The 14,379-nt window shown below is 40.8% G+C and overlaps 1 protein-coding gene across 13 annotated transcripts in view; it reads left to right on the top strand.

Annotated features, from left to right (window-relative positions):
- The window catches only part of LMO7 (LIM domain 7), a 219,648-nt gene that overhangs the window by 63,230 nt on the left and 142,039 nt on the right, over positions 1-14,379 (top strand). For all 13 annotated transcript variants that reach the window (XM_036011272.1, XM_036011285.1, XM_036011286.1 and 10 more), the window contains one exon: positions 6,537-6,607. In XM_036011272.1, the coding sequence (XP_035867165.1) occupies positions 6,537-6,607 (71 nt within the window). The remainder of the gene's footprint in view (positions 1-6,536; positions 6,608-14,379) is intronic.

Raw genomic sequence — 14,379 nt, 5'->3', positions numbered from 1 at the left:
CACAGGGAGAGCTGTGGCCCTGTGGCTCTTCAGCTTTTTTGCCAACAGGATGATGCCTGATGCCGCGGCACCCAAGGACACAGGGCTGCAAGAAGCACTAGCCTCAACTATATACTCTGTGGTCTTTCTTTTCTTTCTTTTTTTTTTTTATTAGAGGGGTCACATATTTTTACCTGTCATTTGTGTACTGTGAAGTCGGGATCAAATCACAGGTCTTCTCGACTGATAACCTCTCAGGTTATGTCAGGTGGTAATCGTTTTATTTAACTGTATTAAAAAATACAGAAAGGGCCCTGGCTGGTGTGGCTCAGTGGATTGAGTGCTGGCCTGCGAATCAAAGGGTCACTGGTTCGATTCCTAGTCAGGACACATGCCTGGGTTGTGGGCCAGGCCCCCAGTAGCGGGTGTATGAGAAGCAACCACACATTGATGTTTCTCTCCCTATCTCTCTCCCTTCCCCTCTCTAAAAAATAAAATAAATAAAATCTAAAAAAAATATGGAAAGGGTCAAGGAAGAGGAACAACTCCCAAGTGTTTACAGAAGGCAAGGTGTGGCTTTGACTACATAGTGATTCCTCCTGTCGGTGTTGACTTTTGCCAACTCAGGTGGGCGACACGTGATCTCGAGTTCCTGTGACTCACAGCCTCATTGCTTCACAACGCAAATAACTCTCTAATGAGTAAGGTTTAGAACGACTGAAAAATGCAGTGAGTGAGTGGCTCTTAGATTAGAACTGGTAGGCAAACACTTATTCTTTCAAAATTGTGGCATTTCATTCAGCACACTGAATTCTTTAAAGTCAGGATAGGTTCATCTTTTAAAGCATGATTCAGTTTTTCTTTTTTGAACAATCTGTCTTCACTTTGTTTTGAGGTCCTTTATAGGTCTTTATAATTTTTATAGTTTCTAGGAAATAGGAGGTCGTCTAGTGAACTTTGGTGTAATCTGGGAACTCAGTTTCTTCTTTTAAGTAAAGGATGTTATATCTGGCAACACAGACTTTGCGAAGAGGAAACTTTTATCTTCGTTCTACAGATGGAGAGTGACAGCTGGTTATACCAGCGAACATTTGCCAATGCTCCTTCCTCGTCTGGCAAGTGCTGACTGCTTCCTGTGCACTGCCTCATTCAGTTCTCAGAGTAAGTGCGATAGGTGCCTGGTATGGCATTGCACAGACGGAAGAATTAAGAGGTTGAGCATCTTGCTCAGACTTACAGGTCGGAAGTGGCACAGCCCAGATCCACAGGCTCCACACCCCGGGCCTGTCCTCACCCAGTAATTGTTCGTGCCATGCAGTCTGTTTCTTGTGGAATGTGGCCCAGGCAGCCGCTACAGACTGACAAGCCCTGCTATAAATTCAGGCTTTCTTTTTTGGTTTAAAACTTATGGAAAACCATTTTTGCCTTAGATCCTTAGGAAGCATCTTAGGTGAGTTGTGTGGCTCTATAAATTGCTAATTGAGAATTTCATTTTACCATCAGTTGTTTTGACTTACTGAGGTTGAGGTAGCTAGTACATACAGTATGAGCATTTTTTAATGTTCATGAAAACGCCCAGAGAAACTCTTAAAATATTTTAAGAAAATTTTTCGTTTTCCTGAAGTTGAGCAGGCCATACCCTGCCTCTCCCTCCCCTTCACGGGCACACGCGGTCACTGTGCACGAAGACACACGTCTCTTTGTCCAGGAAAATGGAGAAAACTCAGTGGAGCATTTTTATTTACCGAGTTACCGTTTTATACCCTCAACAGTGAAGGGTTATTTTTGAAGGCATATTGCATGGTAAAATACACTAATGTAGGTTTAAAGAAGAAAAACTAAATACAGATTAAAGGCGGTTAATTATTTACTTACTTACTTTAGTTTTCACACAGTTGATGCAGTTGATACCACCTTACTGAGTACTTGTAAGGTGCTTTAGGATTTTCCTGTCACACGTGGATGGTTCCGTAACTTTCTAGAAAGTTAAACTTTCTGAGCCTCTATCTTCTTACTGGTGACAGGAGAATAATAAAGATTATGAAATTTAAGGATTGTGTGGATTTTTATAGATAATGAGAAAAATCACCTAGCATAAAAAATGGTAGCTCCCTATTCCTTTATCCTTTAGATGTAGGAGATAACAGGAAATTGACCAAAATCTGGGCGATTCTAATCTCTTTTGAATGTTGTTTTTTAAAAAATATTAATTTGTATATCTATGACACAAGAAACACCTGTGGTTGTTACAGAAAAAAATAGTAAAAATATAAACATTAAAATTAGCTATAATTCTATCACTTAGAAATTATTACTATATTTCATATTTATATAACACATACTTATAGAGTTATAGTAATTGAGGTCACACTCATGTATTATTTCATAAATTGCTTTATAATTAATATATTATGGATTCTTTACAAGCAAACCTTTCATGACATGAGTTTAATTTCATGTAGTTTTTTGCTTTATGGTTATATCATAACATAATCAACTTTTTTTTTTAATATTTTATTTATTTATTTTTAGAGAGGGAAGGGAGGGAGATAGAGAGAGAGAGAGAGAGAAACATCAATGTGCGGTTGCTGGGGGCTATGGCCTGCAACCCAGGAATGTACCCTTGCTGGGAATCGAACCTGGGACACTTTGGTTCCCAGCCCGTGCTCAATCCACTGAGCTACGCCAGCCAGGGCTACATAATCAACTTCTTATTGCTGGGCATTCAGGTTTGTAATTGTTGCTGTTATACATAATGCTGAGAAGCAGTTCCTCCACTTATGTCTTTGTGTCCTTGTCTTGTTTTCTTAGTGTAAATTCCTAGGTCTGCACATAGTGTGTCTGAAAGGATGCATGTTTAATCCTGCAGACATGTGTCACAAATTGCCTTCTGGGATTGTTTTATAATTTTATTTTATTTTTTTAAATAAAATTTCTTTCTTTTTAAGATTTTTATTTATTTATTTATTGTTAGAGAGAGGGAGAAAAGGAGGGAGAAAGAGAGGGAGAGAAACATCAATGTGTGGTTGCCTCTCACGCGCCGCCAACTGGGGACTTGGCCTGCAACCCAGGCATGTGCCCTGACTGGGAATCAAACCAGCGACTCTTTGGTTCACAAGCCAGCACCCAATCCACTGAGCTATACCAGCCAGGACTGTTTTATCATTTTATACAATCTTCTGTGCTGTACAGAGCATGCCAGATCCCCATGTTCTCAAAATACAGCCTATTATTTAAAACTCTTTGTTTACGTTTTATAGTCTTCTTTGTAAACAGATAAATAGGGCCTGGTGTTATATCATAATTATTTAGATTTAGGTAAGTATATGGGTATAAGAGTAGATTAACAGTTTGATATCTGGAGGAGGGTAGCCTGAAATCTACTGTGACTTTGTCTTTCTATAGTTTTTTGGGGAGAAAGGAAACTTTCTGGGTAGTTGGGTTTTCTGAGTAGCTCTGAATATCCCATTATTTCTATTTTATTAGTTAATGTTGTAATATAACTCAATTTTGCACATATGGTGCAGAAGTATTCCTTTGAGGGCTAATTATCAGAGTGTTAACTTGAAGTCAGGGAATGGATGAGGTTAAGCACGTGCAGCTATTAACGACCCTTGGGTGTTCCACTGCGCAGCATCTTGGCCATTACAAGCTCATAAGTAGGTACTTGTTGGGGAAGTACCCAACAAGATGAGAATATGTCTACCAAGACATGATCTGCTTGGGGGAGGAAAGGTGGCCAATCTCTCAAAGGAGAAGGACTGGGAGCCTATTCCTCAGTGGGCTTTTATTGGGTTCATTTGCACAGGAATACAGATAAAGCTCATTAATCATTGTCAGGCAGTAAGGATCAAACAATAGATAACAAAGAACTCTGAGGGCCTATTTTGAGTCAGGGTCAGATAGCTAAAGAGCTGTAAAACTTTGAAGAACAAACTTACTTCTTGCTTGGACCCTTATCATTTCATTGAGAGCATTCTAAACAAAGCAGGTTTCACAGGATTTTACATATTCTTTCTTAGGCCTGATTACCTGGGGAACCTGCCCTTTCCAGCACAGGGCTGCACCACCCTCTGTCATTGTTTCAGGCTTAGGTGGAGCAAGGGAAGTAAGGCAGCCAAGAGATTAGGAGACTTCTTGCAGACAGAATGAGAACTCAGACTTTGTCAAAGCCGAGGGGCGAGGGTCCATCACCCCCTTTTGCTGTACCCCTCAAAGTCCTTCCTTGGGGGCCTTCCACATGATCGTGCCTGTCTTAGGTCATTCCTCCTTTGGGGCATCTTACCCTTCATTGGCTAACTGACCAAGCATTGGGGACCAGTTATGGATGATGTAAAAGGAGCAGAGGCGGCTCTCCTGCCAGGGAGGTAAGCTTTTGTCTCCTTGGTGGCTTACAGTCCAAGGTCGCTCCCTCAGCCTAAGCCTTGGTGGGGGTTACAGCTTCTGAAACCAGGCAGGGTGGTTCCCAACAGATGCTGTTTTCTGCTTCAGATGAGTAGACTGGAGTTCAGAAAGGTTATTTAACTTGCTTAAGATCACACAGGTGCTAGGTAATTAAAATGGGATTCGAATGTAGTTTTGTCTGAGTTGGGCCTTATTTCTTTTCACTGCATCACTTGGTACAAATCTGCCCTCTTGACTGGCCCGTCTAGGAATGTTGGCTGGTCCTCTTTGGTGCTCTCTGCGTGTTTGCAGGGCACGGCCCGATTTTCTCCTAAACCACTGCTACTGATCTGCATTGATTTGGGGACTTAATTGCCAGATTGTTTCACTGGAGGACAATTAAGTATTGGTGGCTCTGAGCGGCTTGCCTGTGTTTAGAGAAGATGGGCTTCAATACGTGCTTTGATGTTCCTGGGACTGTTGATGCTCTTTGGCTTGGACAGCAGGTCCCAGGTGAGTGAGATAGTACTGCGTTTCTCTGGTTGGGATCAGAGCTCACCCTGAGTTTGCACTGGAACTGTTGGGGGGAAAGGGAAGACTTCGTGCTGCACAGGTTACCTGGGACCCCCTGTGGGCCACTCAAGGTCACCTCCCCCGCAAAGGCGCCATTCTGTTCGGCTTTACTGTGCTTTTAAACTTTGTGTCTTACTTACGTGGCTGTGAACTTCTTGAGGGAAGAACTGTCTCTTTTTTTAAGATCTCCACCCAGTATCTTGGTTAAGCGCCTGTAACAGAGACTCGGCAGGTGCTGAGTTCATGCAGCAGTGTCTCCCTTCTGCAGGCTGGTGCTGTGCGCAGGAGAGGACCTTCTATTACACTTGCCCCTGCCCTCTGCGTCACCCCCTGGCCTTGGCTCCTGTCTGTATTTACAGAGCCAGCTTATGAGAAAGTGACTTTAATGCTACAATGAACCACGGTTTTGTCAGTTAACAGACAGTGTGTCTGGCTATAGCTGTGTTGGACATTGTGGGAAAGATGCGGAGACACACTCTCCTGTAGGGTTCCAGGTGGGTGGTAAAGGTAGTGGTGGCAAGGACAGGGCTCTTACTGGGAGGGCACTGCAGCTCACCTAGGATTTAAGATGGATTGTTTCCAAGATCGTATTTTCTTGTGAAGTGGCAGGTGGAACAAGGACTCCTGCCCATACCCTTAGCTGGGGACCCCACCCCAAGAGTTGTTCTTGGGGGCAGGTTTTTCTCCACTGTTTTCTCTGCTATTTCCTCTGCGGAACCTCCTTCCCTCCCGTCTACTCTACCCTCAAGAGACAGAATCTCATGGAGATTTTTCCAGTTCATATGTAATAGCCTTAAGTAGGGAATTGTCTGCTTAAAGTTTTTACCATCTACCTTCTCTGTCTTTTGCCTGTCTGTCACAGTCTGCTGCTCTCTGGGATGTTTCTGTAAATAGCTCTCGACACAAATCAGGGCCATTTCATGAACATGTTTAGGAGAGTTGTGTCCTCTGCTATTTAGCTTTGTAGTGAAACTTAAGGAACTTAAGGATGGAATTAAAATTAATTCTGTGCATATATAGTTGGTATTTCAAGTTTATGTCTTTTTTTTTTTAAAGGGGATTTAAATTTTTTAAATATTTTATTTATTTATTTTTAGAGAGGGAAGGGAGGGAGATAGAGAGAGAGAGAGAAACATCAATGTGCGGTTGCTGGGGGCCATGGTCTGCAACCCAGGAATGTACCCTGGCTGGGAATCGAACCTGGGACACTTTGGTTCCCAGCCCGCGCTCAATCCACTGAGCTACGCCAGCCAGGGCTTCAAGTTTATGTCTTAATTTGACTTTATTTACTCTTAGTAGAACAGCTCACCCACAGGAGTTTTACAGGAAGTGTGTCAAAATGTATCTTTGAACTTTTATTATCCATAAAATGGTTACATTACAGAAAATGCTCATTGTGGTTTCTTCTGTTGATATTTTTTCATACTACAGCGGTTAACCTCTTTCTCTGTAATAGAGCCACATGCAGTTTTTCATATGGAACAACTTTTGATATATGCACATTTTTAAATTATAACATCAGATGCGTACTAATCTGATACTGAATTTGACTTGTATATTATCCCTGATTAAAAAAAATAATATCCAAATTTCTCTTTCAGGAAGTAACCGAGAAGAATTTTGAAACAAAGGATTTTCGAGCCTCTCTGGAGAATGGTGTTCTGCTGTGTGAGTAAGTATTTAAAGCATTTGAAAAATAATTTGAAAGCAAAAGAGAGAGAGAGAGAGAGAGAGAGTGTGTGTGTGTGTTTTCGTGTTATGAAGTATCTTTACCCCCCTCTCCATGGTTGCCATGGTCACAGATATGTTTTCTCTGTAATAAAGTAAGATTTGATCCCTACAAATCCACACCCCGAAGTATCAAGACAGTAGGAAGGGGTTATCAGTCTCAGTATCTAAACATAGTATTGGGGGAATTATGTATTATTTCAAATTCGTAAACAAGGAAGATTCTGTTATTGCTTGATGGGCCAGTAGGGGTGGGGGGTTGAGGAGAAAACCTTATTACATCACAGCAGCTGTCACTTACTTTGATTATTCCAGTGTATAGAACTACCAGGATTAGAAGTCCATAGAAAACTTTTTTCCTTCATCAATAAATAGTGGTGATTGTAGAACAAATGTGGGCAGTAGCAGCTTTTCCCTTTAAGCTGTAAGTGGAGTCACTACGTTATCAGTTTGAGTCATGAGCCGTTGTTTTAATTACTGTATTATTGAGAATCACATCCCAGGCTTTGGGTATCTTTAAGTAAAATGGTCTCATGCCATGATCGATAGTATGAGAACTACATTGCATGTTTAGTGTAATGGTTTGTTTCTCAATGGACGTGTAGAACAGTTAGCCAGGTACGTGACCTTTTGCGGTGAGGGGCCGGCAGGATGTAAGGATGGAGGGGTGAGGGTACAGGCTGCAGAAGTAGCTGATAAATTATAAGAATGTACTTGAGTACGCACTCACATTTTTGAAAGCACTGAAGTATCCCAGCCTAGATCCTTACCACATAGGTATTGCATTTGTGGAATCTGACCACAAGTAAGAGCAGGGAATGCATGTGCTTATACTTAGATGATCTTGATTATCCTCCTAAGGGGCGGTTGTTTGCAGCAAAGATAGAGTCAAAAAGCCTGGGTTTGATTCCTTGCTCCATTACTTTTTGGCGTTTGAGCAAGTGAGTTAACATGTGAGCCTTATTTTCTCACCTGTAAAGTGGAGGTCAGGGTATCTGACCTGCCTCCTTCACAGGGTTGCAAAGTTCCACGAGACATGTGCAACTTAATAGGTTTGTATAAGCTGTCAAACTTTGTAGAAATATAGGTTGTTGCTAGGAAGATGGCCATGTAGATAGATAATAATCTGTCTTACCAGCTCTGTCGATAGGCGTTTAAATTTCTTTGTTTTAGAGAAATATTATTAAGTTGAGCCATATCAACTGCCCACTGACTCAACCATTTGTGACCTACAGAAATGTCACTTTGATGTGGCTCCAGTTAGTATGTCACAGGGCAGGCACATGAAGAGGGGCCACAAGTAAAGTTTAAGGGACGTATCTTAACCTTTTCTGATGTTACCTTCAGAACTGTTGTTGCCAAATAGTGTTTAAACTAACTTTAGCAGGCGATTTGAAAACTGTATGATTTAAATGTGTTCTCTTGTATTCAGAAGCCGGAGGGACAAAAATGACAATCAGAGACATGCATGTGATCTGAAAACTGCCTTTGCTATCAGTGTGGACCAGTGATTTTCAGCCTTTTTCATCTCATGGAACACCAAAAAATATAGTTTTTGCTTATTCGACCAAAAAAAAATATAATGACTCATCCACACTGGATGTCTACTGTTGTATTGTCTATTGTTGTGTTGACTGAATGAATAGTCAGGTATTATCGACTGTTTTAAACACTCTCGCAGCGCATGCATGTGTGTCTTACAGTATAGCAGTGGCTGCAGCACGCCGGTCGGAAATCACTGGTATAGACGGTTTCACTTAGAGGTTGACAGTCCAATAACTTTGATGTCAGTGGTCAGCCCCACAGGGCAGGAGAGGGGCAGGTGGGGTTGTGTAGGAAGTGTGCCTGTGGGGCGTGGGGCTGTTTTCAGACGTGTGAGAGCATTTAACCCACAAGGGTGATCTTGTCACGGAAGTCTCTTTGTGGTTATGTACTACCAGTGATGAACTGTTACTCACAACGTGCTTTAGGGAGTCCCCCCTTTGGGGGCATTGCTTCCATATCCAGGCCATTAAACACATTTGATAGTGACACTTTGTTTCGATTTAAAACACAGTTTATGTACCAGCCTGGGGTCTGAGTGACTCGAAGTGATTTCTGAAAACTATATCCAGCCTGTTATCAGTAAGAATATTCAGAGTTGATGAAAAACTGATTTGACCACAAGCAGTACTGTTAAATAATTATGTAAGTTGTACCTTCATGGTGATAGAAAATATTCAGATGAATATTTAGAGATACAATAATTTTTTTTTAGAAAGTTGCTTTCATTCACAACTTCCAAAGGTCATTCTTAGCTTGTTTCCTAATGAAATAACACCAGTGTGGGGTGTGGTGCATTACCATAGCAGTCTAACTGAATCGTTTAGTGCCTGGTGTTCATAAACGACTGTGTCCTAAAAGTAGTGTAAGTAAATGCCAAGCTGCGGCAATCAGCAGCTGTGGGTTCTGTGGGACAGCCAAGTACCGCATGATGTTTGTATTAAAATAATCTTTCTCTGCATTGTGACTCACATTTATAGCCATTGGCTAATGAAGGCATATTAATCTGAAAGGTGTAGTGGTGGGAAAGAAGTCCAGGCAACCGTATTCTGTGCGGAAACCGTGACTGAAGAAAGCTTTCCTGGCTGGTCTGTGGGCAGGCCTCTTTGTTGGGTGTTGGGCCACACTCCCCTGAATTATAGTGCCTGTGAGGAAGGCAAAGTCAGTTGTTCGGAAGCCTGGTGGTAAAGCCCGGAGTTTTAAACTAATGGTAGATATTGTCAACTGTATGTTTTTGAGGTTATTTTATCCATAAGAGATCTTGAGTTTTAGCTGAAATATGATTAGATATTTTTAAAATATAGATTCATTGACTTATAGGCCAAGGCTGACTTCTGTTTGGTTCACTGCCAGAGAAGTTACCAATTCTTGTGCAGTATAGGGTTTGCTTGTTGCCTATTAAAAATTAGGCATCTTAGTTCATTATCACCACTGAAGAATTTTATTATTATTTTATTTAGTAATTTCAGCAGTCTTTTACCCTTTAATTTACCCTTTTGAGCTGGCATTCTGAAATAACATGAAGGCGTTGGCACAAGTGAGCTTATTGTATCTCCCACGCACCTGACTGCGTACCGACACTTCCATAGCCAGCACTGGGCACAGCCCCTGCGCCGAGGTGCCAGACAAGATGCACATCCGGGTCATGAGGGTATTTCGGACACTGATCACCTTTTAATCTGATTGACTACTGAAGCCCATGTCCCCCACTAATGTGGCAGTTCATTTGGTTTGACTGACTGGGCTCGAAGGAGAGGAGGGCTAGAGAATACCCGTCTGGCTACCGTCTGCTGTCCTAATTCCTTTGCTGTGTGCCTTCGACAGGCAGCCTCTCTCGGCTTTCCCGAATGGTGAGGCAGGAGCAAAATCCAGTTTGGGGTTTTTTCTCATTAGTGAAAGCATTGACAAGAGTCTGTACGTTGATTTTAGCTGCTCATTATAATTTTCCAAGAATTTTATTAATAGCATTCACTAGTATGTCTCCGATCTTCATTGTCTATTCGTGTTCATGAATTCCACCTTGCTATGTATTTTTAAAATTTGCAACTTGCCTCTCTATAAGTATCCACAATCTTCTTTTGTTCTATGGTTCTAGCAGGATAATATGTCTTTGCTAGGCATATTTAGTGGCATGTTGAGCTAGTGACACGAGTTAGTAATTTCATAACATACAAGGTGCTTATGATGGCAATCTTGAAAATATTCAAATGAAAATGTTTTCCTCGTGAAGTAAGAAGATGTATTTGAAGGCAGTCTTACTGGGTGTGTCTCTGGTTAGTCTGTGTTTCAAACCCATCCTTGGAATAATGCCACATCTTCTGTCTTTCCCAGGCTAGTGGTGCCGCAAAGCTTTATGCCTTCCGAACTCACGGCTCAGTTACTGAGGAGACTCTTCCCACACTGTCGCCAGCCTTCTTCCCATGGCTGGCGGCTTGGAAAGAGTGGGGCAAGACATTCCCCTGTTGGTTTGAGAAATCCTGTTTCTACTTAAACCCGCGTTTTAGGACTACGCTATCTGCCTAAAAGTGCCGTAATCCTTTGTTAAAGATGCATCATTTCGTAGAAGAAAAATGTTAAAAAATACACCTGTGAATTGACTTAAGACATCAGACATGATAGAGAAGTGTGTCACTTTTCATTTATGCCAGGAGCACTCTGTCCTTGTTTAGGGAGTGACAGGGGCACTCGTGGGGCCGGTGGTCTCCATGCAGTGCTCCCCGTGAAGCCCAGAGGCTCCGGTGTGATGGTGAAGGCATTTTCTTCGAGCACTTTCTGGCTTTGAATCGCCTGAGGTTAGTGGCTTCCATACAGCTCTCCAGTGTGATATTGACCCTGATCTGTATGCCAGCCATGGAAATTTAAGTAATAAATACTATTTCCTCACTTAAAGTAATATAAACTTAACTCAGCAGTAGGTAAACAAAGACACAAATGTTCAAGTTCATAAAATAATGGTAAAAATTTAAACTTTTTTTTTAATGGCAGTGTTTTATGGTGATGGTCTGCATGCTTTCATTTTCAGCTTCATGGTCAATTTTTTCCCCCTGTAATTTTATGTCTATACACAGTAAAAACATCATTAAAAAAAAAAACTAGTATATCATGCTGAAGGTGACCTTGGAAAACATTAATTTAAAAATTCACTTCAGTTAAGGGAGTCACCTTGTACAGACTCATTGCAAATCTTGTAGAAGCCTTTTAAATTGTGGCCCCACACTTGAGGGTAGAAAAATGATGTGTTTTAGGAACCTTCGTATCCCATCTATGGGGCTTTCTTGTCCTAAATGTAAATTACTAAGAGGAGAACTTGCAAGATTTCAGCGATGGGGCCTCTGAGAAATAGATAAGAATGATGGTGTACGAAAAATAAGAGGCAGTAACGTATGTGTTGAGTTTACGCGATATAAAGAGTTTATATCAAAGTCAATCCGCAGGAAGCCATTGAGGTAGGTTTTCGAGGCAGTGAAGGCTCTCAGGTGGACACGTGGGGAAGGGTGTGCTGGCCATGAAGTGGCAAAAGCATGGGAATCCTGGTCAGAGCAATGAGGCGTAGATTAAACAAAGGGAATGGATGCTGGCAAATATGTAATGCATCACTTAAATTAAAAGTATAGTAATTGCCTGATATGAGAAACTTACTCTCTAGAATTTTTATATGCTAACAGTCATCAGTCAGAAAATTAGCTGGAACACAGCAATAGTGATAATGTTTAGGATGTTGTTTACTTTAGAGAAACTTGTAGGGCTTTTATTTTTTAAGAAGATTTTGTTTATTTATTTTTAGAGAGAGGGGAAAGGAGGGAGAAAGAGAGGGAGAGAAACACTGATACGCAAGAGAAGCATTGACTGGTTGCCTCTCTTAGATGCCCCATCGGGGACCAGACCTGCAACCCAGGCATGTGCCCTGCATGGGGAATCGAACTGGCGACCTTTTGCTGTGCGGGATGACACCCAACCAAGTGAGCCACACTGGTCAGGGAGAAACTTATTTTTATGTATAGAAAATAAAATGGTAAGGTATGAGATTTAAGAAATGGAATAATAAACTACATTTCTGTATAAGGTAATAGATGTCAAAATTAATTTATAGTTTTAATCTTATTGCCATGTAAAATCTAGTCTAATTTTCTTAGAAAAAGAATTACTTTAACATATATATGGAATAATAGTCAAGTGAGCATGAGAAAAATAAGAAAAATTTTAAAAATCAAAATTTTTGTGGAAGAGTCTAATCCAATGTTAGAATACATGGCAAAACACAGCGAGGCACAGTATTTAATAATCATGGGTTGCTTTATGAGTGCACGTATGAGTGTGACAGCAAGGTCAGGAAATACGTTCTTATACAAAAGAATTTCTATTGGGATAAATAATTAATTTTGAATCTCATCATATATCAATAAAATATAGAGTAGAATAATAAGCTGGAAAAATACAATTGAAGAGTTAAAAAATCTTTGAAGGCAGTTTAAGGCTCTGAGTTTTGAAGAAATAGGGAAAATGCATTTTAATATGTATAAGTAGATATTCTGGCAAATATTCTGAAGAAATATTATAAGCAAAAATGACTTAAAGATCATCCAGAGTTCAAGTCGTTTGGTAAGATAGACATTTCAAAAGCTCAAAATCAAGTGAGCACAGGATATGACCAAATAATTCACGAATAAAGAAATACTCCTGGAAATAAATACTGAATTCTTCTCCTTTGTTAGTAAGAAATAATTATGCTAAAATCAAATCAATTTAATGTTTCAAACATTAATTTTAGTTTAATTTAATTTTTCAACCCCAGTTTACATGCACTCCCGTTTCACACCGGTTTCAGATGTACAGCAAAGTGACTGGAAACTGTGCCCTCTAGTAACCCCGCAACCCCAGCCTCCTCCTGGCCCCGCTCCGCTCCGTGCTGTCTGGACCTCACCCACTGTATTCTCCATGCTGCACCCTGCGTATCTGGGGCTAGTCTGCAAATACCACTCTGTACTGCTTAATCCCTTCACATTTTTTATCCAGCCCCCTGACTCCTCTCCCCTCTGATAGCTGTTAGTCTATTCTCTGCAGATACTATTTTAAAATGGAAACTAGTATATCATTTAAAATCTGTTGTAAACCACCTTCCATCACCATATGTTTGACTTGGGTGGTGGGCACACAGTACAATATGCAGATCTAGTATCATAGAAGTGTACACTTAAAATCTGTATGGTCCTATTAACCAATGGCACCCAATAAGTTAATAAAAAATAAAGAAATAAAATCTGTTACAAAACGTTAAGCCATATTGAGACAAAATAGTCTGTACTATTCTCAAGTTGACCAAGAGGATATAAGCTGGTACAGCTAGGAAAACCAATTTGGCAATACCTGGTAAGTAATTATATGCTATTTTATTTATTAATATAAACACATATTTATTTATTATAAAAATCATCACTTGCCAATAATTTTCTTTTGGGAATCAAAGAAAAGAGTACAAAATGGGGAAAATACATGCATAAAGCACTTTCATAGAGGAAAGTATTATAAACAACCTGAATATCTAAAATGTGGCATGTAAAATCATGCACATTTTACATCCCTTTGCGTGGCGGTTCGCAAAGCTGCGGCACTATGGACGATCATGCTGTAGGTAGCGGACAGGTAGCTGGCTACAGCGTCTCTGTGCCCTGCCGCTTCTGAGAGTGTGAAGAGTCGCTGCCGCGTGGTGCCAGGAGGCGGGCAGAAGAATGCTGCCTGTGGTGCCAGAGCAAGTTGGTTCCCATTGCCAAATTCCTTTCCAAACATGCATTAAAGGCTTAACACTAATGATTTTATCTCTAGAAACATAGTCAATAATATTGCAACAAGTTTGCAGGATGAGATCTTGATGATTACCAGAATTACTGGGGGGAGCACATTTAAAGTATAAAAATGTTGCATAGCCCTGGCTGGCATAGCTCAGTGGATTGAGCACGGGCTGGGAACCAAAGTGTCCCAGGTTCGATTCCCAGCCAGGGTACATTCCTGGGTTGCAGGCCATAACCCCCAGCAACCGCACATTGATGTTTCTCTCTCTCTCTCTCTCTCCCTCCTTTCCCTCTCTAAAAATAAATAAATAAAATATTTAAAAAAATGTTGCATCACTAAATTGTACACCTGATACTAATATAATTACTGTAACATTGTATATCGACT

The sequence above is a fragment of the Phyllostomus discolor genome, chromosome 11 (assembly GCF_004126475.2).
Source record: "Phyllostomus discolor isolate MPI-MPIP mPhyDis1 chromosome 11, mPhyDis1.pri.v3, whole genome shotgun sequence".
NCBI classification, from domain to species: Eukaryota; Metazoa; Chordata; class Mammalia; order Chiroptera; family Phyllostomidae; genus Phyllostomus; species Phyllostomus discolor.
The sequence above is the reverse complement of the archived record's forward strand: the minus strand, read 5'-3'. Positions and strand labels throughout refer to the sequence as shown.